General features: G+C 36.0%; 2 protein-coding genes across 3 annotated transcripts; one reads left to right on the top strand and one right to left on the bottom strand.

Annotated features, from left to right (window-relative positions):
- Window positions 1-273: 273 nt before the first annotated feature.
- On the top strand, window positions 274-19009 carry itih2 (inter-alpha-trypsin inhibitor heavy chain 2). The gene is made up of 21 exons (XM_088645351.1): window positions 274-464; window positions 811-882; window positions 1534-1572; window positions 2517-2689; window positions 3110-3214; window positions 4196-4358; window positions 4866-4973; window positions 5547-5675; window positions 5817-5933; window positions 7167-7335; window positions 7724-7849; window positions 8352-8533; window positions 9449-9634; window positions 10577-10716; window positions 11281-11453; window positions 12808-12939; window positions 13323-13436; window positions 15147-15345; window positions 16764-16936; window positions 17189-17300; window positions 18606-19009. Exons 1-21 carry the CDS (start codon window positions 360-362, stop codon window positions 18751-18753), a joined length of 2865 nt encoding a protein of 954 aa, XP_088501477.1. The 5' UTR covers window positions 274-359; the 3' UTR covers window positions 18754-19009.
- On the bottom strand, window positions 18638-27890 carry kin (Kin17 DNA and RNA binding protein). 2 transcript variants are annotated; one of them, XM_088645358.1, is made up of 13 exons: window positions 27675-27890; window positions 27240-27334; window positions 26174-26217; window positions 25781-25903; window positions 24990-25171; window positions 24279-24327; window positions 23433-23490; window positions 22868-22988; window positions 22290-22340; window positions 21807-21875; window positions 21056-21155; window positions 20765-20865; window positions 18638-20464 (listed from the first exon to the last, which is right to left on the bottom strand). In XM_088645358.1, exons 1-13 carry the CDS (start codon window positions 27786-27788, stop codon window positions 20402-20404), a joined length of 1170 nt encoding a protein of 389 aa, XP_088501484.1. In that variant the 5' UTR covers window positions 27789-27890; the 3' UTR covers window positions 18638-20401. The 2 variants fall into 2 exon arrangements, with proteins under 2 accessions (XP_088501484.1, XP_088501486.1); XM_088645360.1 differs by lacking the exon at window positions 26174-26217 and having other exon boundaries at window positions 27675-27835.
- Between the last annotated feature and the right edge of the window lie 30 nt (window positions 27891-27920).

Genomic DNA, 27920 nt, shown 5'->3' with positions numbered 1-27920 from the left:
GCATGGCAGTGACCATTTTTTTTTTTGCTTTGATCATAGAAAGCACAGGCAGGTATTAAGAAATGAAAATGAAGAAAATAACTGGATGCAGTCAGATGACTGGAAGTAGTTCCATAGGCTGAAGCTAACCTGTCAGGTTTTATCTAGGTTGCTGGCACAAACAAATTTCTGTTTGCACATCCTTAGTTCAAATGTCATTTGTTTTTTGTGTGGACCACAACAAATATTGACCACAGCCAAATGCAAAGAGATCCTCAGTCAATTTTAACCTTTGTTCATTGGTTCACTTTCAGCTCTGACCAGGGAGAGAGTGCTTCTGTCATTGTGCGTAGTCACAGTGGGGAGGCTGTTCTGGCAAGATGAGACACCTTGCAGTTTTAATCTTCCTATTATTTGTTTCAAAAGTTGAAAATTTTCATTTTTTCATAGATGGAAGCTCTTTGGAGGAGACATACTTAACTGAAGTGAGTATTCTGCTTGAAATAAAAGCTCCATGGGGAGACTAAGATGCTGATATCTAAAACATGTTTTTTTAAATATCTATCCTTTTATAGAAGCAATGTAAACCCAAAGTCTTTATGGGTCTGGGTTATGTACCTGTGAAGTAAAAAGAAAATACACAAATATACTGCCAAAGCAGCTATAACTATAACATGTTTCAACAAGTTCTGCTGTCTTGTTTTAAAAGGAATTCTTTCTCACAATTTATAAACATGATGTATAACTGTATTAATTATATCAAGCTTTCATATAAGATCTATTGGATTCTAAATGTTCCAGTTTATAAGAAGCACTTTCTTCCTCTTCCAGTCCTCACAGCTTGGGGAGAGTGAGTCAAAAGGAAGCTTACCAAGACTAATCAATCGATTTGAAAAAAACAAGGTAGGTTTGTTATATGTGACAAATTGTTTTTTACTACTTGATATATTGTCAAGTTGTTAATAACATACATCTGTGTTCAAAATGTTTAGATATAGATTAGTTTTTTCTCTTTTCTTCATTGGAATTGTACTGTTGTTTTTCTGAACTAAATGATACAGTGAAAAGCACATTACTATTCATGTGTTCATGTATGGTGATTAAAAGAAGCTAATGGGTTTGGAAATAGTCCTAGGCCAGCAAGTTATAATATACAAATTATTGAAGTTGATATGTCCTTCTTACATTAGTTACAATATAATCCTGTGGCAATTATTGACACTCACAGCTAATATTTCTCCAGAGGAAATTATCACTTAAAGTAATGACCAAAGTCTTTATAGATCTGATAAGTAAACAAGTTGAATTGTAGCGAAACATTTCTGTTGCATCAGGTATTGATCAGACATTTGCTATTCTATTAGAGGGACAACTCACAAATTGTATTATTTATGAGGCATTATGATCTACAGTGGAACATGTTATACTGAAATACAATCAAGTTAGCGTTTCCCAGCAAAGATAGACCTGGCCAGAGTTAACAATTTGTAAATGATGAAGGTATTAGGTTTTTTGTTTGAGTTTTTTCATTATTTTATCATTTTTGATTTTCAGAGGAGCGTAATCACTAGTCCTGAAGAAGAAGAACTGGAGGTATTTTCTTTCTTGTTGCTTAACCTGAACACTGTGGGAAAGATAACAATTATCTAGAAATCAATCAGTGTTTGGAGAGAATGTAGTGACAGACAGGTTATTGACTTTGCAGAGAAATACCTGCACTGTTTTGCTTTTAGGAACTGATTCTTGGAAATTTCAGTATTTTGTCATCTGAATATTTTAGATTTTTCAAAGACATTTGTTGTCCTTTCTTATAAATTTGATGCCCTTTCTCATAAAAAATAATGTTATGCAGTTATTCTGTATACCTCATTGTTTATTTTGTATTTAGAATAAAGCATTTTGTAGTAATGACTAAATAGTTGCAGCATTCAAATAGTGAAGCAAGCTCAGTAGGGAAATTTAACCCAAGTGAGTATTCTGCATGAAAAATAAATGTGATACAAATGTTGCTTATCATTCAAAAGGACTCTTTTTTATTGATTATAATTATAATGTTTTTCAGATAAAATAAATGTCTATTCAAACAGTAAAATGAATATGAGCTCCAGGATGAAAGCTATAAAAAATATTATAGAGAGACCTTCCAAATTGGTGTTAGTAACAATACCTCATAAACTTGAAATTAAACAGTTAAATTAAAAGACAAACAGGTTAATAGAAAGAAGAATTGTTGAGGCATCAGTTCATAAGGCAGTGATAAACTAAAGCATTTTCAGCTGAATATTTTTAACAGTAGATCTATTCAGAGATCATATACTTAACAGTTTCTCAGATAAAAATAGTTGCCTCTGTTCTCTGAACTTTAATCAAGATAATAAAACCACTTACAGTCTGCCTTCGAAAACTTTATGACACATCTCCATAGAATGTTTTAACTGCTAATTCTGAAGTCTACACCTGTCTGCCATAGAGCTTCAGATGTGAAAATATCATAGAATGCATATTACCGTTATTCAGTGTTTTAACTGTTTTTTTAGACTAAAACTGAAGATGGCATCCTTATCCCTCGTTATAAAGTGGAGGCTAGGATTACATCACGTTTTGCTCACACCTCAATCCACAGCCAAGTTATAAACTCAGCCCATCATGCCCAAAGTATCGCCTTTGATGTACAGATACCAAAAACTGCCTTCATCTCCAATTTTACCATGTAAGTTCAATTAATACAGTACAATTGTGTAAATAATGGTGTATTGGTCTTATATTCCTATGTTACACATACCCAAAGTGTTTCAAACTTTCCTAATGCATAGACAACGGACAATAGACTTCTAATGTTGAGAGTTTTTGTCAGATTGGTGTCTAATTGATTACTTAGTGTCTGACACTTTCGCACCCATTTACACAGCTGAGTATTTTACTGGAAAAATTTTGGGTGCAGCTTTTTTGCTTAAGGATACAGCATCAGTAACTCCTCTGATTTGAACGCACAACCTTCCAGTTACAAGCCTACTGCCCCACATTGTTGCTGACGATCATTGTCATTCCCTTGACTGTACCACAACAGACACAATATTGTGTCTTCACAATAATGGACTGCTCTAAGCGTCATGCTCTTCTGTCTTTGCAGGAATGTGAATGGAATAGTATTTGTTGGTTCTGTGAAGGATAAGACCATTGCCAGAAACCTGTATAGCCAAGCAAGGGCAAGGGGAAAGGCGGCTGGGATTGTAAGGTACAACAATATTCACTCTTAACCTTTATAAAATCATTTCATGTTATGACACATTACACTCAATGACACCATCAAGTGCATAATGACTAGCATACCTGTATTACGTCAACCCATTGTGCAATAACAAATCTTTTTTCTTATAACGCTCCCGAATTCCTGCCACTATAAATGTTCAGCAAGGAATTTAAAGTCTTTGCATAATTGTGATGTTATGTAAAATCTCTTGGGTTTGTATGTAGACAATATAGAAACCCTACACTTAGTTTTGCTAAGAATTTTCAGAAATGACTGTAAGATAAGGCTAATGTAGCAGTACCACACCAATCAAATTGTACCATTTTTTTGTACTAAATTGACCATTACTTCAGATTAATCCATTATTAATAAAAATACATGTGTCTAACACTTTATTATGTAATTCTGTGGGACATTGATATTTTACATTGAGTAAGACAATGTTCAAGGTCGAACAAAGACTTTGTACCTCAGTAAACTCTACAGTGATATTTCTCTTATGAAAATATACTATTTATATATAAATGCTATATATTTTAATACAATAACCACAAGGAGCTCCTTCTGAGTCCTACCAGAGCAAAAATATATTTATTTTATTTGACTTACTCCTTTCTATCCTTTAAAAAATAATTGTCTAAGAATGTTTCTCATTTTTAAGGACCTGAGACATGGAAAACCATTACAATTTCTCACATAGGAAGGTTTCCATGATCAAATTGGAACTCTGTGACAATTAAGAAAAAAAGACACCTTGAATGAAATAATCTCATGTTACAGATTTATTGCGTTACACAGAAAAAAAATCAATAATTCATCCGATTGGAATGTAATCTTTCACTGTCAAAATTTGTATTGTATAGAATAGTTTTATTTTCATTTTTAATCCGTTTTTTTTTTTTTAAAAAAAAAGACACGGACTACATTAGACTGAGTAAAGAATTTGTTTTCCACTGATGGTTTCAGAACAAATGCTCAGGATATGGAATCATTCAAATGTGAGGTGAATGTTCCAGCAGGGAGCAGGATTGAGTTTGAGCTGCACTATCAGGAAATGATGCAAAGGAGACTTGGAAGATATGAATACAATGTTAATCTACAGCCTGGCAGACTGGTGAAAAACTTTCAGGTACAAGCCTACTGTGTTATTCCTGTTCAAGATCAGAATATTTAACACAATTTAAGATTTAACAGTCTCCTCTTTGGAAATACAGGGTTTATGTTCATAAATCTCAATGCTGAAAACAGCTTGTGAGGCTCCAGCTCAGTGTATTTGTTATATATGATTTCCATTCTTGGTTGTGTTTGCGTACAGAAAACTGACAAGCAGAACAAATAAAAAAGTTCTATAAAAATCGTTCATGTTTAATAGAAAAATATAAACAGTGCAACATATGTTATTAAACTTTATTTCTTACAGCCCAAAGATAGCACGCTTCATAAAATATTACATGTTTTCTTCTGTGTGACTTGCTTATTAATGAAAATGAGGTGCTCATTGTACCCATCATTGCTGTAAGGAAAAGAAATACACAGTTAAAGACCATGTGTCCTTGTGTAAATAAGTAAATAATAAATAATAATTATTTTGTAAAACAGTATTAACCACTAAATAATTACAAATATATTTCCCCAGGTTGATGTCTACATTTTTGAGCCATCTGACTTTGCTTTCATTGAAAGTACACACAGTCTTGGGAAACAGTTTGATGGAATTACTAAAATAACCCAATTAAAACAGAAGGTAATCAGGAAATCTTTGTTTTTTCAAGTTGTAACCCCTGTTTTACAGCAAATGACAGAGATAAAATGTAATGTAAATAACGCATTAGTTGCTTTGTAACACTGCTCCTCATCCACTGCTCTCATGGAACTTGTTTTACTGTATTTGAGGATGACGTTTCCTGTTTAGAAGGATTTTATTAATAAATCATGTTATTTAACAGTATTTCGGGAGGAGGTCAGATTCTCTTCCCACACTTTCATTTCCTCAGCCAGCTAGTACACTATCTTCACATCAGTCAGCTCACTTCCAGCTACTGAAAGGGAAATAGGGCTACTGCTTCTGCAGAGTCCATCTCAGACTAATTAACATGAAGCAGGTACTAAAGAAACCGTACTCACGATTATCCTGATGTTGTTATGCAACAGTAGAGCAGCGGTCAGGGTTATACATCTCTCGATTGTCCCAATCACATTGCCAGTTGAACAAATGGGTGAAAAAATAAATTGTCTTGGATTAAAGTGTCAACCTGATAAACCAGTAATCAATTAGAGTTCTCAGGCATTTTATGGGAATGCTATCCTGCTTCTTCAGGCTCATGTATCCTTCAAGCCTACCCTGACGATGCAGCGGAAATGTGAAAATTGCTCTTCCACTGCAATCAATGGAGTCTTCACTGTGGGATATGATGTCAATCGAGACACCAGCAGTGGAGAACTTATGGTAAATTATCCTTATATGGGGTCTGGGCTTTTAAGGCATGTTAAAATGACATTTTTTGCTATTAATATTAATATATGGTCGTGTAAGTATCACTATAATGTGTTTTGATGTTAAAAATGTTTAATGTTCTGTTTCTGACAGGTCTCAGATGGGTATTTTGTGCATTTCTTTGCCCCAACCTACTTTTCCCCTCTTCCCAAGGACATTGTGTTTGTCATCGACGTTAGTGGCTCCATGTGGGGATTAAAAATGAAACAGGTAAACGTCTCATAATGAGGTGTTTCTTCATTTATATTCTCAAGTTAAACCATTCTTTTCTTCTCCTTCCATCCAAAGCATTTTATGTGAACTTCAACAAAAAAAATCTTAAAAAGCTTATACAGAATTGTGTGAATCTCAGTGCTCTACTGCCCCCTAGCCAACATATCAAGTACTGCATCCTACTAGAACAGTGTGAACTCACTTGTAATTTTAAATATATGTGTGGCTATGTTGTTGATGCACATTTGATATGTGATCTGACAATGATTTTTATTATCTTCATTGGCTTTGTATAGATCCAAATTATTTGCCTTAGGAATAATATTTCTTCATTGCCAGCTGAGAGTGCAGCAACATTTGACCGTAGTTCAGTAAACAAATTAGTCCCGATAAAGGATTTTAAAGCAATGGAAGTAAAACATTCCAAGAACCAGCTGAGATTATTCAAACAGTTTTATTAATCTTGATTTCCTTATTTGATTTCCATCAATTTTCCAGCACACTTCCAAGGAAATTGAAACTGAACAGAAATTTAAACTGTTTCTGTTCAATTAAAAAATCAGTACAGTGTAACTTTATTTATTATAAGCAACTAATTTTTTTGAGAAGCAGAAGAATCTTGTGTGCTTCTACTATTCAGGACAAGAGGAAACTATGTGTCATGAAGCGTCTTTCAGGACCCTATGCAGACAGCACAATCGGGAAGGGAGTGAGAAAGCACGGGGAATAAGACTAGGTTAGGGGCTAGAACAGGGGGGCGTGTCCAAGGTGCACTGGTGTTCGGGGGGGAGGGGGAGTGGTCCTAGGCAAACTAGTCCAAGGGAGTCCGTAAGATAAACCAGGGAAAGCCAATGTCCAAATCCGGGTGATCCATCCTGACACAGACAAATGGAGTTAAAAGCCAGAGCGGGATCCGGCAAAGGGTCAGGGGAATAAAAGGCGGATAACGAGACCAGAGGCTCCCAGTCCCGGACCCAGATTGTCAGGACGCCGTTGTGAAGCCCATGCCGTCGAGTCGCTCCTGGACTCGGGGGTAGGCGGACTTCCGGGCGTCCATATTCCAAAGCTGAGACTGGAACAGCAGAGACGCTAGGCTTTTAACCAAAATGCAAAAGAGACGCACCAGGAAATAATAGAAATTAATCATCACCGAAAGGGGTAGGAGCGCCCTCTAGAGGAGGGCTGTGGAACGTAACACCATGATGTTATTTTGCACTGTGTTTCCTTTAGACGGTGCAGGCCATGCTGACCATCCTGGACGACCTCTCCCCTGACGATTCCTTCAGCATCATTGACTTTAACCACAATGTGCGCTGCTGGAATGAAGAGCTGGTTCCTGGGAATTCGATTCAGATTGCTGAAGCCAAGAGATACATCCAGGCAATTCAGCCTAACGGGGGTGTGTGAGGCCTTCGAGCCGGACTGCAGAGTCAGATTGGGAAGCATCAACACAAAGCATGCACTGGATAAATAGGCAGATAGGGGCATTTTTATTTACTCCTTAGCTGCTATTTTATTTTAACATAATAAATATATATACATAAGTGCCTTGAGAGTTCCTTAACATCGCTCCTAAAAGTAGGTCACATATCCAATATTTGTAAATTCACCAGTATAAATAAAAAAACAGGTGAAAGCGAAAGGGTTATTGTTATTAAGGAAAATGTGTAAATTCATGGATGTTGACCTTTCTTTTTTGAATGTCTGTGATATTGCAAAGTGTATGCCCAGTTCTGCAATTTAGAATATTTCTGTGATGAAAAGGTCTCTAATCACCTTTTTTGCAGGTACTAACATCAATGAGGCACTCCTCAGGGCCATCCACATGTTATCTAAAGCCAGGAGCAGTTGCTGTGTTGACTCCAAAGCAGTCTCAATGATTATTCTGGTGTCTGACGGAGATCCTACTGTAGGTATGCTAAAGCACAGTATTCTTTTTATTACAGAAATACTCTGCAATTTATCTTTTAGGCAGTGCAGTAATGTTTTATATGACTGACGCTTTGCAATATCCTTCTGATATGTTGTATATGATATGACATATTCAAAATATTTAATATTTTAAAATGAAAAACAGTACATCAACACAGGAGTACAGCAAAGAGAAAACAATATTCAAATAGGAGGGGAGCACATTTAAATAAAAATCAAGATACCAACCTCATTTTAAGACCCACACTGTCACAAATACATTTGTAAAGAAACCTCCTTTTTGAACCCGGAAAAGAAAGTCATTTTTATGAAAGCGGGTTTGTGGAAGGTACAATCAAGAACATGATCAAGTAAAACCATGCCTGAAAAGGCCATTTAATCCTTGAGCATCTTCCAACGAATTATAAACGTGATAATATGGTATCTGACTGAAATGTAAGTGAAGGAATTTCCCAGTATACCACTTCCCTTTCTGGCTGCTAGGTGAAATCAAGCTAAAGAACATTCAGAAGAATGTGAAGAAGGCGATGCACGAGGAATTCTCCCTCTTCTCTCTGGGCATTGGCTTTGATGTGGACTACGATTTCCTGGAGAGGATTGCTCTGGAAAACCGTGGAAAAGCTCAAAGGATTCGCAACAGTGAAGATGCTTCTGAGCAGCTGAGGGTGCTTTTAAGTTTGTCCAACTTTCTTGACCTTTTCCAGATTTTCCAGACTGTTGCAGTGTCTTCTGTGCTTGCATTGTTTTGTTTTCATTTTCCAAAGTCAAAGAAATTACGAAGATTGCCAACACCTGTTACCATCTCCTGTCTGGTTATACATGATACATTTTAAGTGACTGCTGAGCCGTTAACGAGTTTAGATTAAGAAGGTTGGAAAAAAACAACAAATTATATCATGACACTAACCTTCCTCTTCTGATACACCTATATACTGTGGAGCCTAGTAATTAGAAGCACAGAAGGACATTTTGCTGAAGTTGTGTAGAGAGTTTGCTTAGGCCTAATAAAATGTCAATTTACTGGCAATTAACAGAACTACAGGCTTCCACCTCTAACATATGTGAAAGGACCAAGTACTCTGTCTCTCAGGTGATATCTTCCACTCAGTACAGACACTGAGACGCACAGGGATCTTCACAGACATGTACCCAATAAGGGTACATGTAGAATGTGAAAATTAAATAAACTGCAGCCGTAAATGCAATAAGAACTGAACTACAGAATTTACCAACCTATACCCACTTCTGCTGTTATCTGTGAGTAAAGCCCATATACATACAGTAAAGTTCGCAGGCACAGTCAGCCTGACTTTTCCTGGACACTCTGTCCAACTGTCTATAAAACCAGGCATTGAACTGCCTCTGGCCATGCTTGTTCTAATATATAATTTGATCTGAAACTATAATTTCAATGACGTGTACTGCAATTTCATTGATCAAAGTGCTTCCGTGATGGGGATAAATTATGACATCTACAGTATGTTGTTTTTATATGTTTCTCTCCATTTTGCTGTTTTCCTGTTACATACAGTATCAGAAACATGTCTGTAAATCTTTGCTGTCTTCCTATTGCTCTACAGAAGTTCTACATTGAAGTCTCATCTCCTCTGCTCAGAAAGATAGAAATCACATTTCCTGAAGATACCGTGTTCGATGTCACTCAGAACAGCTTCGACAAGTACTTCAGTGGCTCCGAGCTGGTGACTGCTGGCAGAGTCAAACCGAATGGATTTTCAGTCCTGCAGGGCACTGTCACTGCATCGTCAGTGGGTTCCTCTTAGCAACATAAATATAATCCTTTGTTTAAAGTACTGTATTGCTATAACACAGTCATTAACCTGAAGAGTTTAAAGTAGCATTGTAACTTTTATTGAAGTTAAAAACTGTAAAATGTACCTTTTTAGAGTAGAACTTTATGTCATTTACATTTTGGTTTTTTTTTCTTTTCTATGATAGTTTACATATATCAGTGTATGCATACTGCAGGGCTTTGGTCTCTGCTTGGAGTACTTTATGATGATTGATGACAGCTAACTAATTATTTATGATTTATGATGCTAACTAATTATTAACTAAGCATTTCACAAAGAGATAAATTCATCTGGCATTGATTAGAAGCTGGAGACCTAGTAATATCATTAGTTTAAAATATTTTGCATATTTAAAAATAATTGGTCTGTTTTTAAAGTCATTGAAGTTTTCATTTTCTAAATATTTGATATTAACGATACTCCAGTGACTGAGGTACTGCACACAGAGCCAGTGCTCATTCGCTGTGTCATTTTCTGTTTCAACCTCAGCAGCCTGGTGTAGCTGGAATAATGAGATACCACAGCAATCGAGAATCAGTAAATTTATTTTGTCAATGCCGTAAAAGCATACGTAACAAGGAAGAAGAAATAGTCGTAGGTAATTGGAGATAATGTGAACTCATCTTTTTGGACTGACTCATTTGTAATTGCAATGTTCTAGTGAGACAAATTCTGTCATTGAATTCTGTGGTTCTCCATAAGAGATTATGATCAATATAGACAATCACTAACTGTGTGTAAACTAACTATTGATCCAAAGGTAAGGCGAGGGACAGACATACAGTTATAGTACAGAATTTTATTACTATTGTTGTAACACTTACTGTATAACTCATTGCCCTGTATAAACCTGTATAAACACTCCCTCAATTTTCCATTTACTCTGCCTCTTTTTAGGCAGAGATGGACCTGCAGCTACTGACGGAGACAGACATTCATAAGCTTGATGAGCTGTTAGCCCTGGGTTCACACACATATCCGGATTTTGCCAAGCAGCTCTGGGCCTACATCACAATCAACCAGCTGCTAGCTGAGCGGTGAGCAAAACAAAAGCCGTTTTTTTCTGCTTTTTCACATGGATCTTTACAGCACTATCTAATTGTTCTGGCAATTTTCAGATGCGAATATGTACCTCAGAACACCATATGATTTTATATCTCACTGTAGATCTAATGAATGTGATAGAGGGATGAAATATGTAGAGTCAAGCTGTGAGGATAAGGGTATTAATTCCTACCCCTATCACTATGGTAAGGAGTGAACTACGGAGTTTGCTGTCATGGCATAGATGTGGTGGAGTCAGGGACGCAGAGACTTCAAATGGAAGTCCAGGGTTGTGAAACCCATGTACAGTACTTTGGCGAGCAGAAGTGTGAAAGATTAGGATCTAACTTTCTTCCTGGACCTCTGATATTAAAAAACGCAAGAAACACACTTTTACTGTGTTCACTGTGCTGCGAAACATGTCTTGCTCTTCCCTGAGCCCCAAAGCAAAGGCATTCCTTAAATAGTGACCATTAAAGGTTACAGTTTATATTGAGGCTGACAAAAGGAAAGTAATGGATGAGACAGATGTAACTGATTTGTATTGATCTATACAGGTCCTTGGCTCCTACAGCAGCCAGGAAGAGGAAAATCACCCAGAAAATCCTGAGTCTGGCCCTGCAGCACCAGTTTGTGACACCAATGACAGCTATGCTGGTAGAGAGTGAAGATGGAAGTGAAAGGATTTTGGCTGATTCACCTAAAGACCCCAAACAGGGCTGTTGCTCAGGCAAGTTGCTGAAAAGGAGGTGGGAGGGAAGTCATTCACCTGTCAGGCCAAACTGGGCCAACACTTCCAAGATTCTTAAGCCATTCCAATGTATAAGAATAAAAAGAAATACTGTGTTTGAAGCCCTCCAATAGATGCATGCAGATCTGTTTTATATTACTGTATATAAATACAGCATTGAAATAGTTGGATTGAATTAATGGTTTAGCTTGTATTTGATAAGATTGTGGCAGCATGGTGGCACAAACAGCGCTTAACAACATTCAGCTCGGGTTCATCCTCCTCTGCTCTTCTTCCATCCAAGACATCGTAGGCCAGGCTGAATCGCAAATAAGCGAATTCACGAATGTTAAATTCACCGATGTCAAGACCCTTCTGTATACTCTGAATACTATACCTTTATAATATTTTTGATAAAACTGATCCATATAGATTCAGAGACACTCAAATTATTTAGTGTTAGTTCCTGAATACAGTTTTTGATATGTAGCTCAATACCTTCCCCTCATCTTTCTTCTCTCCAGAACTTTTGTCTCTTTTTTTCCACTAATGTTACATTCCTCCCAAGTGTTTTTGGTTAGCCTCTTTACTGTAATTCCAGTGCCATCATAAGTGGTTAGATTTGCTGCCTCGCAGTGCTGGGGCCCTGGGTGCAATTCCTTGGGTGCTATCTGCGTGGAGTTAGATGTTCTCCATGTGCTCACTTGGGTTTCTTCAGGTTTTCTCCTAAAACCATACTGGTAGCTCAATTGGCTTCTGGGAAAATTGGCCCTGGTGTGAGTATGTACACGTTTGTGTCTGTGTCCCGTCCAGTGTGTATCCTCCCTTGCGCCAGTTGCTTGCCATGATAGGCTCTGGCTCCCCTGCCACCTAGAATTGGATATAGTGGTTAGAAAATGAATGATAAGACTCTAGTGGGGAAAATCTTTACTGTCATGTCATGTGGAGGTACACATTATGTCCCTCTATTACTGAACAAGATGAAAAAAACTGAGTTCTGAGTAAAACAAAGCTTGTTGTCGTAATAAATAAGTGAACAATAAACAAAGGTTAGTGGATATTATATAATAACAAAAAATGTTAGCGTCAAAGTTAGAGATGATAGACTGCCTCAGTGAACAATGTTGTAGTGTTCCAAAAATCTTTACTATTTCTTTTTCTCTTATGTTGCCTTTTCTGTCTTGTTTTCTTATAATGTAAATCAATTCTAAATACAATAGTTCGTCAGTTGCTAACTAGGGTTTTTGAAAGAGGCATATTTAAAATTTTTAGAATGTTAGGCTCTATCTGGGTCCCTTTCCTTAATACAATAAGCCGGAGTACAATTTGATTTATTCTATGGGTTTTCCTACAGGTTCTGTTTCCCTGGGGCTGCCTGGGAATAGAGTCCATAGTATCCCCCCCTGGGCTCAGAGTCCCTTATCAACGCCAGGCTATGCTGTGGGACCTACCCCTGAGGTGTATGTTCCCAGTCATATCACAACAGGTGAGGGCACACTGGACCTCTGCCACAGGCTTTACTCATAGGCTTTTAAAAAAATCAGGTTTCAATGCAGAGCTGCTTGTGGGGAGTTTTGCTTTGGCTGTAGAGGAACAAGTAGAGGTTAATTCCATGCTGAAAAGCAGGGAGAAGAAACCCAACTTTTCAGCTGTTGAGCCTTCTAGTTCACATCTAAAAAAACTCAGCTCAACAGCCAAAACGTTACGGTTCATCCAACCAGTGAAAACTGGATTTAAATTTTTTTTTTTACACACACATAAATTTATAAGTGAACTAAGCAACTCTGTTAGTCAACTGAAAATGTGAGACACCCCCTCCCCATTGTATTATTGTGTAAATGTTTATTTAAACCCATTTTCCCTTTGCAGTGGACAGTGATCCTCATTTCATCATTCATTTGCCAAAGAGCAACACGGACATTTGCTTTAACATTGACTCTGAACCAGGAGATGTTCTTAACCTCATCTCTGACCCTGACTCAGGTAAGAGAGTTTCAGTAATGTGGGTCTCAGTTCCTTTTATGTCAGTAGTATTGACTTGTTTGTTTGCTATTGTTGTCTGTTCATGTTTCAGACTTCCAGGGTGCTACATTTTGACATACTGTATCTGCTGTGCATGAGCCATTCATGCCTATGCTACTTGTAAAAAACCCTAATAATTTCAAATGGTACCAAATTGGTTCGACTGGTACTCACATAGTAATATAAATAAAGGGTCCCAGGTAGAAAGTATTTAGAAAAATACATGTAGGATTCAAAATAGGAACCACTTTACAGATAACTGCAGTGGTGTTGTGTGTGCCTCGACCAATCTGCCCAGCTAAGTCTTTCAAATTGGCGCCCAGGGTGTGGCTGGATAAGATTTGGGAATAGATTAGTTTCAGTTAAAATAAATAAGCAGGATGGGCCAAACAGCCTCATCTTAGCTGTAACACATTTGTTCAAGTTAACAAACATAAGACAGTAGACATGTACAACAAAACCTACATATATACAGTATATTGTGTGAATAATAAGGAAATATTATAGGTATGACAGGAAGATAGGTCTGTCATCACTGCTGGACACCTAATGCCTTTAGTGTATAATAAAAGAGCAGACACTTACGAGGCTGTAGATGTTATTTATTCAGGTGATGAAGTTAACTGTTATATTATCACTTCACTGAAGGGCCTAGAGACACATTATACTGTATACATATGAAGTACATAAATTCATTTTATATTAAAAAGATGAAAAAATGAACAGCATAAAGTATTATATTCTATATTATATTATCTAAAATCGTTTTCCAGGAGCTCAGGTTTCTTCCCACTTCACAAAGACATGCTGGCTGGTTACCTGGTGTCTCTAAATTGTCCCTCTGAGTTTGTGACACATGAGTGACTGATTTCCCATCCAGGTCTCCTTACCCGTAATCAGCAGCATTCTGATAATGGATGGATGCATTAGAAACGGCATAAAAAAAACAACTTCTGGTGATGTCTAAAATACTCTAATTGCTAATGTTTGACCACCTTTAAGGTCATGGCAAGATAACTGATCATTTCTGAAGGCAAGTTGATGTCTGAGAGGGAGGAGACATCAAAGTGAGCAGCTATATTTTTCCCTGTGTTGAGTTTTCTGAGGCTCTTTAAAGACCCAATACCCTTTTTGTATTAACCTTCATGGGGGTTAGGGAGTATGAGGAGTAGTCACCATTTCTCTTAGCATTAAAATGAGAAAGGATTGGAAGCAAGCAGGCCATGAGTGCCTGTGTGGAGTTTTTATGTGCCCCCCATGATTGGGTGGTTGTGTGCCAGGTGTTCCAGTTTCAGCCCCAAGACATATTGGCTCATTTCGTTTGGCTCTTCTAATTTGCTCTTTTCTACATGGCCCTGTGATAGACTCGCATCCACCCATCCAGGGGGTGATGATCAACGTGAGCACCACTTTTCTGGGCTAGGTTCCAGCTTGCCCTGACTCTCACTTTGATAAATGACTCTCTGATAACAAATAGATAGTTACAATAAAAAGGTAAGGATGTTAGAGCTCAGTCAGAAATTAAGGGAAACCCGGAGCACAACTGTATGAAAACAAAAAAGACCTTATAGTACAGAAAAAGCAATAACCTTTCTCATGGTTCTGTGTTTGTATGATGCATGCTGCTGGACTTTTGAAAAACCTAATAAGTATATTCTCCTCTCTGCACAGGTGTGGTAGTTAATGGTCAACTAATAGGGGCTAAGAAATCTGAAAACAAGAAGTTGAGTACTTATTTTGGAACAATCCTGATCTACTACAAACCCCTGGAGATTAAAGTGGAGATCAGCACAGAGCGCATCTCCATAACAGATGCAAAGTATGCTCAGTCCTTTTCTTGGACAGAAACAGGAAATGTGACACAAACTGGGTATGTTCATAAGGACTGAAGACCAGAACTGCCAATTTGCACCTACAAACAATTGTCATCATAGGGTTTTCTTTTTAAGCACCATAAACTGCAAGATCATCAAACATATACCAAATCCTCTAAAAAGCATTAAATACAACATTAATCTTATTTTTACATTCTTTATGAAATTCTGTATTTGCTGTTTTACATTCTGATGCTTAGCTTTGAACGATTTACTGTATGCTGATTTAAATTAACCTTTGAGTGTATCATAATTCTACTCTTGAGTTCATAGCTCATGTCTATCACAGACCCCAATGCCCTGCGCTGCATATTTCTGAAACAATACCTGTAAGAACAACTATTATAGTGCTTGAATTTGTTATGAACATCTGGTTTGCATATCTCTCACAGCTGAGTTCACTGTTCTCTATAAACTTCAACTATTATCCAAAACCATTCATTTCTAACATGGAAAAATTACATTGTGAATAGGGGCTTCAATGCAGGCATACTGTATATAGTATGTATTGACTCAGCAGAGAAAACATTTGTCTAAAACATGGTTTCATGTTGCATTTGAATGCATTTTCCACTAGTTCTTTTATAACTCTTCCAACTCCAACAAACCGATCCTCAAAACATTGATCTTTCCAAACTACTGAACATTAACCTTTATGATGATGAGGAGGATCACTATCAATATTTATGCAAGAGGAGGGTATAGGAAATTTGAACAGGATGCAGTAGTGGTGATCATGTTATCTGGTATTAGCAGATTTGTGCAGGAAGCCACTATTTATCCTTCCTGAGACAGTTACAGTATGTTTGCATATTTCTAATGATTTGTAAAAAACTACACACTAAAAAACTACAAATTCTCAAAATAAATTAGTATATAAAGAAATAAGCAAATAAGCAAGTTTTCAAAGGCATTGTCATGAGTTCCTTGCACACAATTGTTATTGGAAAATAATTGTCAAGACAAATGATGACCTTTTTTACCAATTAATTAGTAAATTAGCTGTAAATTAATTTAAAACTGATGTTGGGATCAATTACCTTTAAAAAGCTATTGATTACATACACATTACTTGAGTAATGTTATACATATTACTTGAGTAAGGTAATACTTTTTTTAGAATTAACAAGAAACAAAGAGAACAAATGCAGTCAGTGATGCATTGTTTGCAGTTATAATAATGCATTGCCTCTTAAAGCAAGTTCACCCTAATTCTTATAAATTTAGAAAAGCAATCTCTTAAATAATTTGTAGCAATAATGGATTACATTTAAAAGTAACATTTCTAAACACTGTTTAAACTCATTGACAAAGACAGGCTAGAATCCAGGGTATTTAAAACCAAATAAAGTTACAGATAAAGTACATTTGCATCTGTTGGCATGTGGTTAAAAATCATTTCTGCTTTATTCAGAGTGAAGATCCTGATCAAGAAAGACACACACGTTATTGTCAGTGTGAACAGCGAAATTTCCTTCATGGTTCTTCTCCATCGTGTCTGGAAAAAACATCCAGTCAATGTCGATTTCTTGGGATTTTACACTCCTAACTCCAACATGTACTCACCAAAGGTTCATGGGCTGATAGGTACATATATTAAACAACCTTTTAATTTTATAGTGCTCAGATTAGAAAATGTGTAGTGATACAACCTTGCTCAGTAAGACTCTAGATTCTAGATAATCAAAGCTATGTATTTAGCAAATGATGCCACTTCGGTGCCTTTAGAGGTCATCTTAAAAATGGAGAAAAAAAGTTTTAAAAAAAGTTGTATAAAAATGCATGGTAATAGAAATGATCATTCACCATAAAATCTAACTCTTTTCTATTATTTCTGAGGTCAATTTGCCACTGAACCTGAAGTGAAAATATTCAATATTCATCCTGGTGAAGACCCTAAGAAACCAGAGGCCACAATGGAAGTGAAGGGGAATAAACTTGCTGTTACCAGGTATGACGTGTCTTTAGTGAATTCTATTGTCGGACATATCAATCGAGACTCATTAATGATATATCCATACTACATACAGAGAAAACTAAATTCATCAACCTAACAACACCACATAGAAATTCCACCTGCTGAAAAACTGAACAGATAACATATTTTTGTATATTTTTTGTACCTTAATTAAACTCTTAAATAAATTTTCCTTGCTTAAAGACATCAATAGTGCATGTTAGTTAGCATCTTCCCCCCCCCCAACACATTCAGAAAACCCTTATATTTACCTCATTATACTGTACATTTGATCCATCATTTAATACACTGTTTCAAGCAACCTTGGTCCTGATGACGGGGAGTGAAGATACGTATATTTTAACAATTACAATCAGAATCAATACTTATACTCTTGTGTATCCAACTATTGCGGCAACATATATTCTCTAATGCGTTAAAAAAAGAAAGCTTACTGAACATTATATTACATTGGTTGAATGGGAATAACCTCATGATAGAGAAGCTTAGTGTTTGTTGAATGTGAGATGTGGATTTAACTGGAACTCATTTGGTTGAGGGAACAAAAGCCTGCCCCAGTTAGGTGCAGCAAGACAAGAAGCTGTTGCAGTGGTAATGATAGGATTGTGAAAGGGATATACAGTAAAATGACAAGGGTCCAGAAAGGGTTATTTGTTATGCGTATTTATGCTGAGCTAGGCCTGGCAGAGGTCTTGGCCTTCATTCTTAGTCTATGAAACATAAAATTGTTTTATATGTCTGTGGTCTCTGCACTCAGTTGTGGATCCCTCTTTTATTAAGAAAAAAGAGGGATTTATATAATCGCTTGTTACAATTGCTGTACCAGCTCCATTCACTAGCCTGTCACGTCAAAAGACAGCACATTTAAAAATACCTTGAAAATGTGCAAACACTAGTTTACCTTATTATTTATAAAGGAATGGATCCAAATTGCACATACAGAATGTCAAAGGATCACCTTACCAATGGAAGTGCACTTTCAAAACATGTATGTACTGCTAAAAAGCTCAGTTATAATCCTGGTATTTGCAGTTCCTTAGGCCACAAGCCCCTACTGCATTTCCAAGGTGGATTTTCAACTCCTAATCATATAGGATCAGAACGGCAAGGAAATAAGAGGAAGATGGTCATCCAAACCACTGAAGCCATCACAAATATTTTGTTCCATATTACTATTTTCATCAACGTTTTATCCTGATGTTTTATCTGTTTATAAGACTTGAATTGTAATTGAATGTCTATTTAAGTAATCTAAAAAAATGTCTTTGCTTTACACAGGGGATGGCAAAAAGACTACAGAGACGACAAAGTGTATGGAACTGATATTTACTGCTGGTTTATTCACAACAGTGGAAAGGGTTTCATTGATGGACACTACAAAAATTACATTGTTCCACAGCTGGATAGTTTTCTCCAACAATTCTGAATTATAAAGTTTGTTCAATAACACTATATAACAGTTGTAATCTACTATTCTTTGAGCAGAAGTGTTACACATACAAATTAATTGTGGATGAAATAAGAAAACCTTCCTCATGGATGTGTTGATTTTTTTACTTCCCTATATATTAAACAATGGTTCGCGACATTAAACCACAATTTAACTGGCATCTTATTCTAGTCTTCCAGGGTTTTTCCAGTTATTTGCATTTTGTTACTAAATAAAGGTGTGTACTTCTGTATGTGTTCAACGTGTCATTTCCAAATAACACTTTTATAGTAGAGCACTTGACAATCCTTCATTATCTTCTGCACATATATTAATAATTCCTTGCATGTCTACATCTCTCTTTCAACCTAAAGGATTTCAAAGCACTTTACATTTAAGAGGGAAACCACTTTATCCAGCACTAAAGTGCAACATCCAGATAGATGGCATGCGGCAGTCATTATGAACCAGCAGTCCTGCTACACAGCAGTGAACTGAGAAACTGACCCAGAAGCTGGACTGAAGAGGGAACATTAGAGAGGCCATAATGAGCAAGCCCCTAATTTGACCACAGAATACTCGACTCGGGGACAGTGACTGCTTAACCATTAATGATCGCTGTTTACTATCTAAAAGGAGTCACCTCCTAATAAAAAGTACAACGCGCAAGGTCACCATCCTATGGCACTTACTTTGAAAATCCTGGTCCTGAGAGAAGTGCTGCCTTCTGGAGAACCAATACCACTTGTAGCAACCTGAGTTTCTGTGAAGGTATATTTTACGTGTCTCTAAAGTCAGGGGGAAAGTTCCCAAAACCTTTAGCAATTAAAATAATTTTAACCAATACCTAATCTAGCAGCATCACTTTACAGCAATCATCTAGAGAAGAAGAATAATGACTGTAATTGTATTTTCCACACAACTACTGTACTGTATATCCATTAGAAATATACACCAAGATCTTACAGTTTAGACTCTTATCGGACAGCCGGTCAAAGCTTGGGTGTTCTTATGAAACAGGACTTGTTACACAATAAATGCATATGCTCTATTAATGTATCTTGTGATATCCACTATATCCACAAACAAAGGTGTTTAGTCATCATAGTATTATGTTTTTTACAAGGTTATTAGCAGTACTTTAAATTATCTTGAAAAACAAGGCTTAAATATTTTGTCAATGCAAATGTAAAATGAATTGGTTATACCCTGCATAAAAAGTTTAAAAGATCTTATTCTGCATTATGTGGTACATGTATATTATTGTCAGTCTAAACCTAAAACCAAACAATAGTAAAATATAAAGGCTGAAATGGGAAAAATGAGGCATAAAATTTAAAGAAACTAATGCAGTTTACAAATCCATTATGTAACACAGAATCTCACATAATAAAGAAAAGACATTTCAACACAAAATGTGTAGTTTACACATTTTAGCAGTTGTCTAATTAAAGCAGTGTAAAAAAATAAATGTTCAATTTACATCACAATTGAAATGTTGAACAAAATCTTCATTCACATAACCAACATTTTATGACAATTCGAGACCCAAACTTTATATAGTAAAAATAAAGGTAACCCTTACACAGTAGAGTTTTTCAATCATACAAATCCTGATTATCCGGTTAATAAACCACATGAATATTCAAGCCAGCTTGGAGAAATCTTCATATGCGATTCCATCAATTTTCTTTCCTTTTAGACGCCCCTTTGAAATAAACATGCAATTGGTGAAAAGGCGTCTGTCATTTGTTTTTATGTTTTTTTAATTCGGCTTACGCCTTGCAAGAGGTGCATTGTATAATGAAAATAATAAGCTATCAAATAAGATGTAGAAATGCAACAGGTTTACCAAGACTGTTAAATAAAGTATGTTAACAGACATCAATTGGTTGAATACTGGTCTAAAAACACTGGAGTTCTTGTATTCCAGTGGTCACCATTCCCATGATTTTCCAAACACAAGAGATTCACAACAGAAGCTTCACAACAGAAAAATCATACTTACTGAATCAAGAATTAGAGTAGCAGAAAAAGTCCTTTCATCTATAGACTCAAGTATTGCTTCCATTTCCCTGTAACTTCCATTCAACACCAATACCCTTTTCCCTGGAACAAAGACATAAAAGCCATAATATATAATAGCTAAGTGTATATACCTTATATTATATTATTAACATGTATTATGACTAATATTCTTAATTATGCCATATTAATAGAAAATTAAGAGCTTCAGCAAAATTACACGCTATTCCTTGCCCATAGTTAGAACGCTGTGATGTATAAGCTGATGTTATACCTGGAGCTGGAATGACTGTCTCCAGATGGCTCTGATCAAGTTTCAGTTTGTCACCAGAATCAGTCATCTTCACAATGGCTGTGTACTTCTCCTGCACTTCCTGCAACATGTGACGACAAAGAATACATTAACAATGGCAAGCGACTTCCAGAAATCCATATCAGCTTTCCTTAGCTAAAATCAATGTCAATCGACAGCAATAGACACACAGGGTTTTTGAAATAATTCAGAATAATGAAACTTCAATGTAGGGCATAAAAGATTAAGTTGGAAATTAGCTGATCAAAACAGGAAGATATAAGAAGACCATATTTAAATATTTTCTCCCCGACACTTGCACTTACTGTACAACGCCCAGTTCTGTTATGTGATTTATGTATTGTTCTTTTTTTCACTGCAGTTTACTGTGCAAAAATGTTTTAAGCTAGGTTGTCACTGGAAATGAGAAGTTGTTCAGAAATTATTTATATTTGTAATCAGAAGATTATTATAGGTTTAGATAATCTCATACTTCTCGTAATAATGTATATCTCATACATAACTGGTATAAGTTTATCTAACCTTAAACAATAATAATAACAACAACAACAATAATAATAATAGTGGTAGTAGAAGATATTTGAGTTACAGGATTTTTCAACAATACGTTTTTTTTCCCCCAACAATACATCAAATTTCTGAGGTAAGTCATTACTGCATCTTCAAAATTTGAAATTTTACCAAAAGTAACAGTAATATTTAACCCAGTTACCTTTATAACTCCTTTCTTCTTATAATACTTCTCACCCAGCTTCTTTGTTACTACTTTAACTATAATATTCTGAAAAAGAAAATGGCATTAAAAAAATGCTTGTGGTAGTTTCTGAATCTTAAAACAGACTATCGTAATTTAAAAACTACAATTTGACAAATTAATGAAAAGTAAATTAAAGAGGAACTGCAGTCCCAATTTCTCAGACCGGTTATTAGATCTTGATAACAAAATAAATTAATTGATAGTAAAGAGTGGCTCCTCTGCAGTGTTCATCCCCTTCTAGATATCCGTTATAAACTAAACTGGGGATATACAGTGCAGCAGTTAGATTTTGCAGCAGATATCGTTCCGTATGATTAATGTTCAATATTTACTAATTACGTTCAAACACAAAGAAGTTGTTGACTGTGTAGAACAAGAGGCTGGCCTCTCATTATGACCGTGTACAAGGGTGACAAAGACTCAAATCTGAAGACTTACAGGATGCAGCCAGTAATCCACTCTTGTTGTTTTCTTTTTTTGTTCTTCCATCTAAAATAATTACGAAACAATCTAATTTTTTAACTGTTTTGATAAACAGATCCACAAGATAATATTTAAAAGTATAAATGGGGATAATTGTAACATCTTTTCTGCAATTTCCCTCATGGGATCAATAAAGTATCTATCTTTTCATTTTAGGTTTTACATGTTTTATCATCTTGGAGCACTAGTGAAAATGAAATGCAGGAGACTTGGCGTTCATGTCAACATAATAGGTCTGAATTTTAAAGCCCTTATGGGCTTTACTAATAAGTAAGGACATGGACATTAAATGTTTCAAATTAAAATTTGTAAAATCAGTCATAACTCACAGGTGTAAAAATGAACATAACTGAACACGTAATCTTAAATGAAAGATGTAATAAAATACACATAATCTTAATTTGGATAACTGCCCTATTAGGTCTGCCTAATGGGTATATTTCACCAACACTTGTAAATAAGGGCCTACATTTATCACTGTGCACAACACATTGAAAACAAAGACTTCTATAATGACAATTTAGAAACAGTACCTCAATGATTTCATCCAGTGCAGATTTCTTCTTCTTCTCCTTCGATTCTGAGGTATGACTAGACTCCTTTCTCTTTACAGAGGTTGCTGCAACCTGCAGGGCACTTGGTCCTAGAGAAGTGCTGGGAAAATGATATGCTTTAGTTCTTCTTTTTAGAAATGCATTTATATTACAATTAAGAAAACAAAAGAAAATAATGAGAGTCAGGTAATAAAAAGAGTCCCATCAAAACAAACGTTTAGATTGATTATCAAGTTTAATATAACTTTTTTAAAATATCATCTTGTAACATACAATCTTACATATTTATGTTAGTAGAAATGGAAGTAGAAACAGTCTTTTTATCATAAAACGTGCAAAAAGATTTATCAAGTCTTTATTCTCCTTAAATGTAAAGGTCAACTGAGATCATTTTAAACTCCCATTTAAAATAATACTCTAATCTACAGGTGTAAACACTGCTGTGCAGAAAAAGCAATTATAAAAGAAAAAAGAACAATTGCTAAAAATTAAAACAACCTGAAATTACATTACAGGACATGGTACTATTAATATTCATCCTTACCTTGATTTTGAAGAAGATGCTGCAGAGTTACTCAATCCCTTGGCCAAATTAAACACAACTGCAATATTAATAAATAATATTAACAACATGTAAAGGTTTTCCAGACCATTATGCCTGAGTTCACAACATCTACAACAATATGAAATAATAACTGAGTTAATCTTTTCTGCATCTATGAAGTTTCTTACAGTATTTGAAACTTCACCCAGGCATGTTGTTGAAGCAGATACGTTAATGGGATGAATGGCCTAATCTTGTTGTTGCTTTTACATTTTTTAAGATACTTGAAATTTCTTCTGATACTTTTCAGAAAATCAGAAGTAAACTGTGCTCTGGAGCAAAAAGCTTTGTGTGCCAGGGCAGTCTATGAAGGTACTGCTGTACCAGACAAACTGCCACTACAGGAAAGAAAAGGGCCTCTGACAATTGTAAATCGGTTCACTGGGTGACAGTTAATTATTAGATCACTGATGGAGAGATTGTGTCCACATTCTTACATTAGCTGACTTAATACCTATTATAAAAATGGACTTGCATGGCATGATTAGATGTTATTTTAGGTCAAGACACATTCATATGTTTACACACAGAGCTTTTCTAAAGTTTTATGGATTATGGATACAAGACCTAAAGATCTGCTATAAATTATCCCACACCTTATTTCTGTCAGCTATTTTAAATTTTTGGTGAATCTTATCATATTTTCTTTCTCCTTAGATTCAATACTGGCACTAAAATACCTCAAACTGGATAAATGAATGCTACATACTTACTTGTAGTTACGAGCAAAATAACTTGTTTTTAATGACATTCACTTTGATATACATTAATGTTGAAAGTACTCACCCTTCTCTTCTTCATTTTCTCTTTTCAATTCTGTAAAGACAGGAGTTTCCTAGAAAAATAACATGGTAACTAAGACCAAGATCTTACTGATTTTGCTGGAGACGATTTAAATAATTAACTGCTGTAAGAGTGAGGATCTGTAGAGAAAGAACTTAAAGTGATTACTACTTTTTATTTTGGGTATTTATTCCACACAGGCCAAGCACACTTTAAGAACTAAGTATTCATTGCCCTTTAAGTTGAGCATGATCATTAGCTATAATTACCTGAAACACTGTATGTGTCATTAAAGAATGTTAAATAGATCACCATACTGTTAAAAAGAACATTTGTCCCATTTAACCGCTGACAAAAATAAACTCACAAGAATGTAGGTTAAACTGCAGGAGTGAAATGTATAGCAAATGGGTTCTGGGATTCGTGATCGGATTTAAGGAACTGGTGCTTAAGGAACCGATGAGACAAAACCAACAGTCACTGTGATGTAAAGTTAATCCAGGCCATCTGTTGAAATTGGCAGAAATGTGGTGTTTTCAGCTGGGAAATGGACTTGGCTTATATGACGTTTGAAGAGATGTGAATCAAGCATCACAGCTTGATGAAGCACATGGATCAGCAAGCTACACATCTGACACTGAATGCAAAAGATGGAGCACGTAAGCTTCTCTCATCTGTCGCAAATGCTCTTACTAATATTAGCGCTGTGATTACCTCCTCCTTGCCTTCTTTGCCTCTGCGAACCTGTTCTTCAATAAATTTAGCACTTCTTTCTTCATCATCCAGATCCTGCTTTTTCTTCTTCTCTAATTCTTCCTGCCTTCGGATTGTTTCAGGATCCCGATCAATGTACTGGATATACCAGCCTTTAGGTGTCTCATCCACTTTACAGTATCCTAAACATAGAAGAACAGATTTCTATTCTCTTATACTTTAGCCCTACAAAGTTTAGGAACCTCTAATCAAAACAGTTCAAAAAGGCAAGCAAGGAATTATTTTTTTCCATTTCACTTGGCATGCCTATAAAAGATTTCCATCCTATTCATGGTGCATGATTACCAAAGCTTTGGCTTTAAAGTAAGATCTGGTACCGATGTTTGGAGAGTGAGTGTTAAAGTGTGAGAATATGCATGGATAACCAAGGTTCTCTTAAAAAATATGATAAGATTTTTAACACAAGAAAATAATTAAAACAGAAGAATGAAAAGCATTACCAACAGCTGTCTAACTAGATATCACATGGAACAAGACATTTATTTTTACAAACCTTCTATCATATTTAATAAATCCTATGATTCAGTATGTGAAATGTTAAGTTTAGATATATTTAAAATCTTTCAAAAATGATACCCAGAGAAAACAATGCCACAACTGGCTTTGTGACAACCAATCGTGGGCTTAAATGTCCCTTTGATTCAAGGCAGAAATCCTCCCCTTCACCCACAGAACACTACTGCAAATACTGATATCCCTGGTAGATCTTTAGCCACTTTAAAAAGACTTACCTTCTTTACCAAGCCATTTAGTGAAGTCTGTGAGGGTTTCCCACTGAGTAGAGTTCATATGGACGTGTTCTCTGTTGCTTATATACTCATTATAGACAATATTGTTGTGGACTCGCTTTGTCCCTGCAAATACAACAGAAATCATTACTAAAATGATATATCAATGTTTTCTATTTGTATACTTTAATCCATTAAAGAATATGTTAAAAGCAGATGAGGTTCTCTGCAACTTTTACAAAGGCAAATGTAAACACAGGCAAACTGTAAAATACAAAATTAATAATTGTTTATCTCCTCCATACTTTTCTTGTGTGAACAGTGTTTAATATGTTAAACTTTAATATAATAAAGACTTAACTAAAGCATAGCTAGGTATTAATCCACTAATCTTACCAAAACGTCTTCTAATCAGCTCCAAAAAATCATTCTTGAACTCCCTAAAAGAGCAAACAACCAAATCAGTTCTATGCATCAAGCAATCATAAATGCTCAAATAAACCTTAATATTAATCAGAAATATAATTTATGTATTTTTGGTTAGCATTAATACCACAATTATATTACATGACATTTCAGCTGTTCAAGTCTTTATACCAAATTCAGAAGTTTATTAGGAATAATAACACCAGGTAATTAAGTGTACTGAAAGGATTATGGAGCGTTTAGTCAAAATTTGGCTTAACCTCCTTTGTCTGAGGGCTAACCTCCTGGCCATAGGACGAGGAGGCTGAGACCTCTATGCAGAGTGAGGAGTGACCAAGGGGCAGCTGCAAAGGTGGAGAAGGGGTGGAGGTGGGTTGCAAAAGATGTATGTGAGGGAGAGAAGGGGATCACATACAGTATTTAAAGGGTTTTAGGAGAGGAAATAACATCAGGACTGATTGTGAATTACCGACAGCCCTGTCTGATTGAACTTGGCTGCCGTCATCCCTCCTGAACTATCGTTATAGACTCCATGACATTCCCCAAACAAGTAGTATTTAACATACAGAGGGTGCTAGTCCAGGACACACTGGACTACTGTATGTTCATGTCAGGATCTCATAACATAAATCAGCATCTGATACGTGTGATGTACAGGCCTCATCAAGTTCCTGGAATGAATGGATCTGACTTGAATCAGAGTCACCTTATTCATCAAACCTGGAATTTTGGTCTTCTGATCATTCCAACAAGAGACTGTTGCAGAACAGGCAGACTACACAGTTATGGTCATAAGCAGGCTTTAAGGTATTTCCTCTAAGTTAAAGTGTCACCCGCTTTAAGTTATATAATATTTTTTTCATTTTCTTCAACGAATGTTATTTCTTATCGGCACCGTCACCGTCTAGGTACTTCATTCTTTCTGATTTCCAAAATTTTCCACTGGCAAATCACCTAATATATTAACAACACAGGGCACAGTCAGAAAATGGAAATGGTAAAGAAACAGTCTTCAGTTGTCCAGCGCGACACTCACTCTGAGAAGTAGTCCATGAACTGGTCAGGATTCTCCGAGGCGAGAAGGAGCTGCCTCTGGTGCGACTCCGACATGCAGTGACATTTGAAGCCATTCTAGCAAAAACACAACAGGACTCATTCAGACCTTTACTTCGCGTTTTCTCCGTCTCGAATCACAGCAATTATCATTTGCAGTCAATAATTATGAGCTTAAAATACTCGACAGTTGCATCTGCCGGTCAGCACGCAGTAGCTAGTTGTATTTCGTCACTACATTGCATGATAATATTTCTTAAAACATAATAATTGTGAGACGTTTTGTGGCGACATTTTCTTGTAGTGTGGTATGAACACGATTTAGACTTAATACCTTATCGTACGTTTTGCTTTTAAGTGTTATTTTTTAGTTGTTAAAATGTAAAACGTTGTGCAAACTAAAGTTAACCAGACTCACCTCATCTCTGCATTGTTTCTGACACATCTGACAATACCATCTTAATTTCTGAAGGCCTTTGGACTTTATCCTGTTGCTTATAGCTTTGGGACTCAGAAATTCCGCTTTTCCCATTTTGGAAAGCCAATGTTCACAAACAAAACAATATAACGATGATCCCTGTTGGAACCAGAAGTTCACAACGCGCTCTCCTTACTGTTGCGTTTGACGTCATCAACAACTTGCGCTCCTTGTTTTCGGTATTGG

The sequence above is a fragment of the Lepisosteus platostomus genome, chromosome 9 (genome assembly GCF_059453375.1).
Source record: "Lepisosteus platostomus isolate fLepPlt1 chromosome 9, fLepPlt1.hap1, whole genome shotgun sequence".
Lineage (NCBI taxonomy): Eukaryota > Metazoa > Chordata > Actinopteri > Semionotiformes > Lepisosteidae > Lepisosteus > Lepisosteus platostomus.
Note: the sequence above shows the minus strand (reverse complement) of the source record. Positions and strands in the feature narration are given on the sequence as shown.

Coding starts and splice junctions, on each gene's coding strand:
- itih2 (XM_088645351.1), top strand. CDS start 360: ATGAGACACCTTGCAGTTTTAATCTTCCTATTATTTGTTTCAAAAGTT. Junction 12,940..13,322: donor TCCCAGTCATATCACAACAG/GTGAGGGCACAC, acceptor TTCCCTTTGCAG/TGGACAGTGATCCTCATTTC. Junction 13,437..15,146: donor CATCTCTGACCCTGACTCAG/GTAAGAGAGTTT, acceptor CTCTCTGCACAG/GTGTGGTAGTTAATGGTCAA.
- kin (XM_088645358.1), bottom strand. CDS start 27,788: ATGGGAAAAGCGGAATTTCTGAGTCCCAAAGCTATAAGCAACAGGATA. Junction 24,328..24,989: donor GCAAAGAAGGCAAGGAGGAG/GTAATCACAGCG, acceptor TTATTTTTCTAG/GAAACTCCTGTCTTTACAGA. Junction 21,876..22,289: donor TGGATTACTGGCTGCATCCT/GTAAGTCTTCAG, acceptor TTTCTTTTTCAG/AATATTATAGTTAAAGTAGT.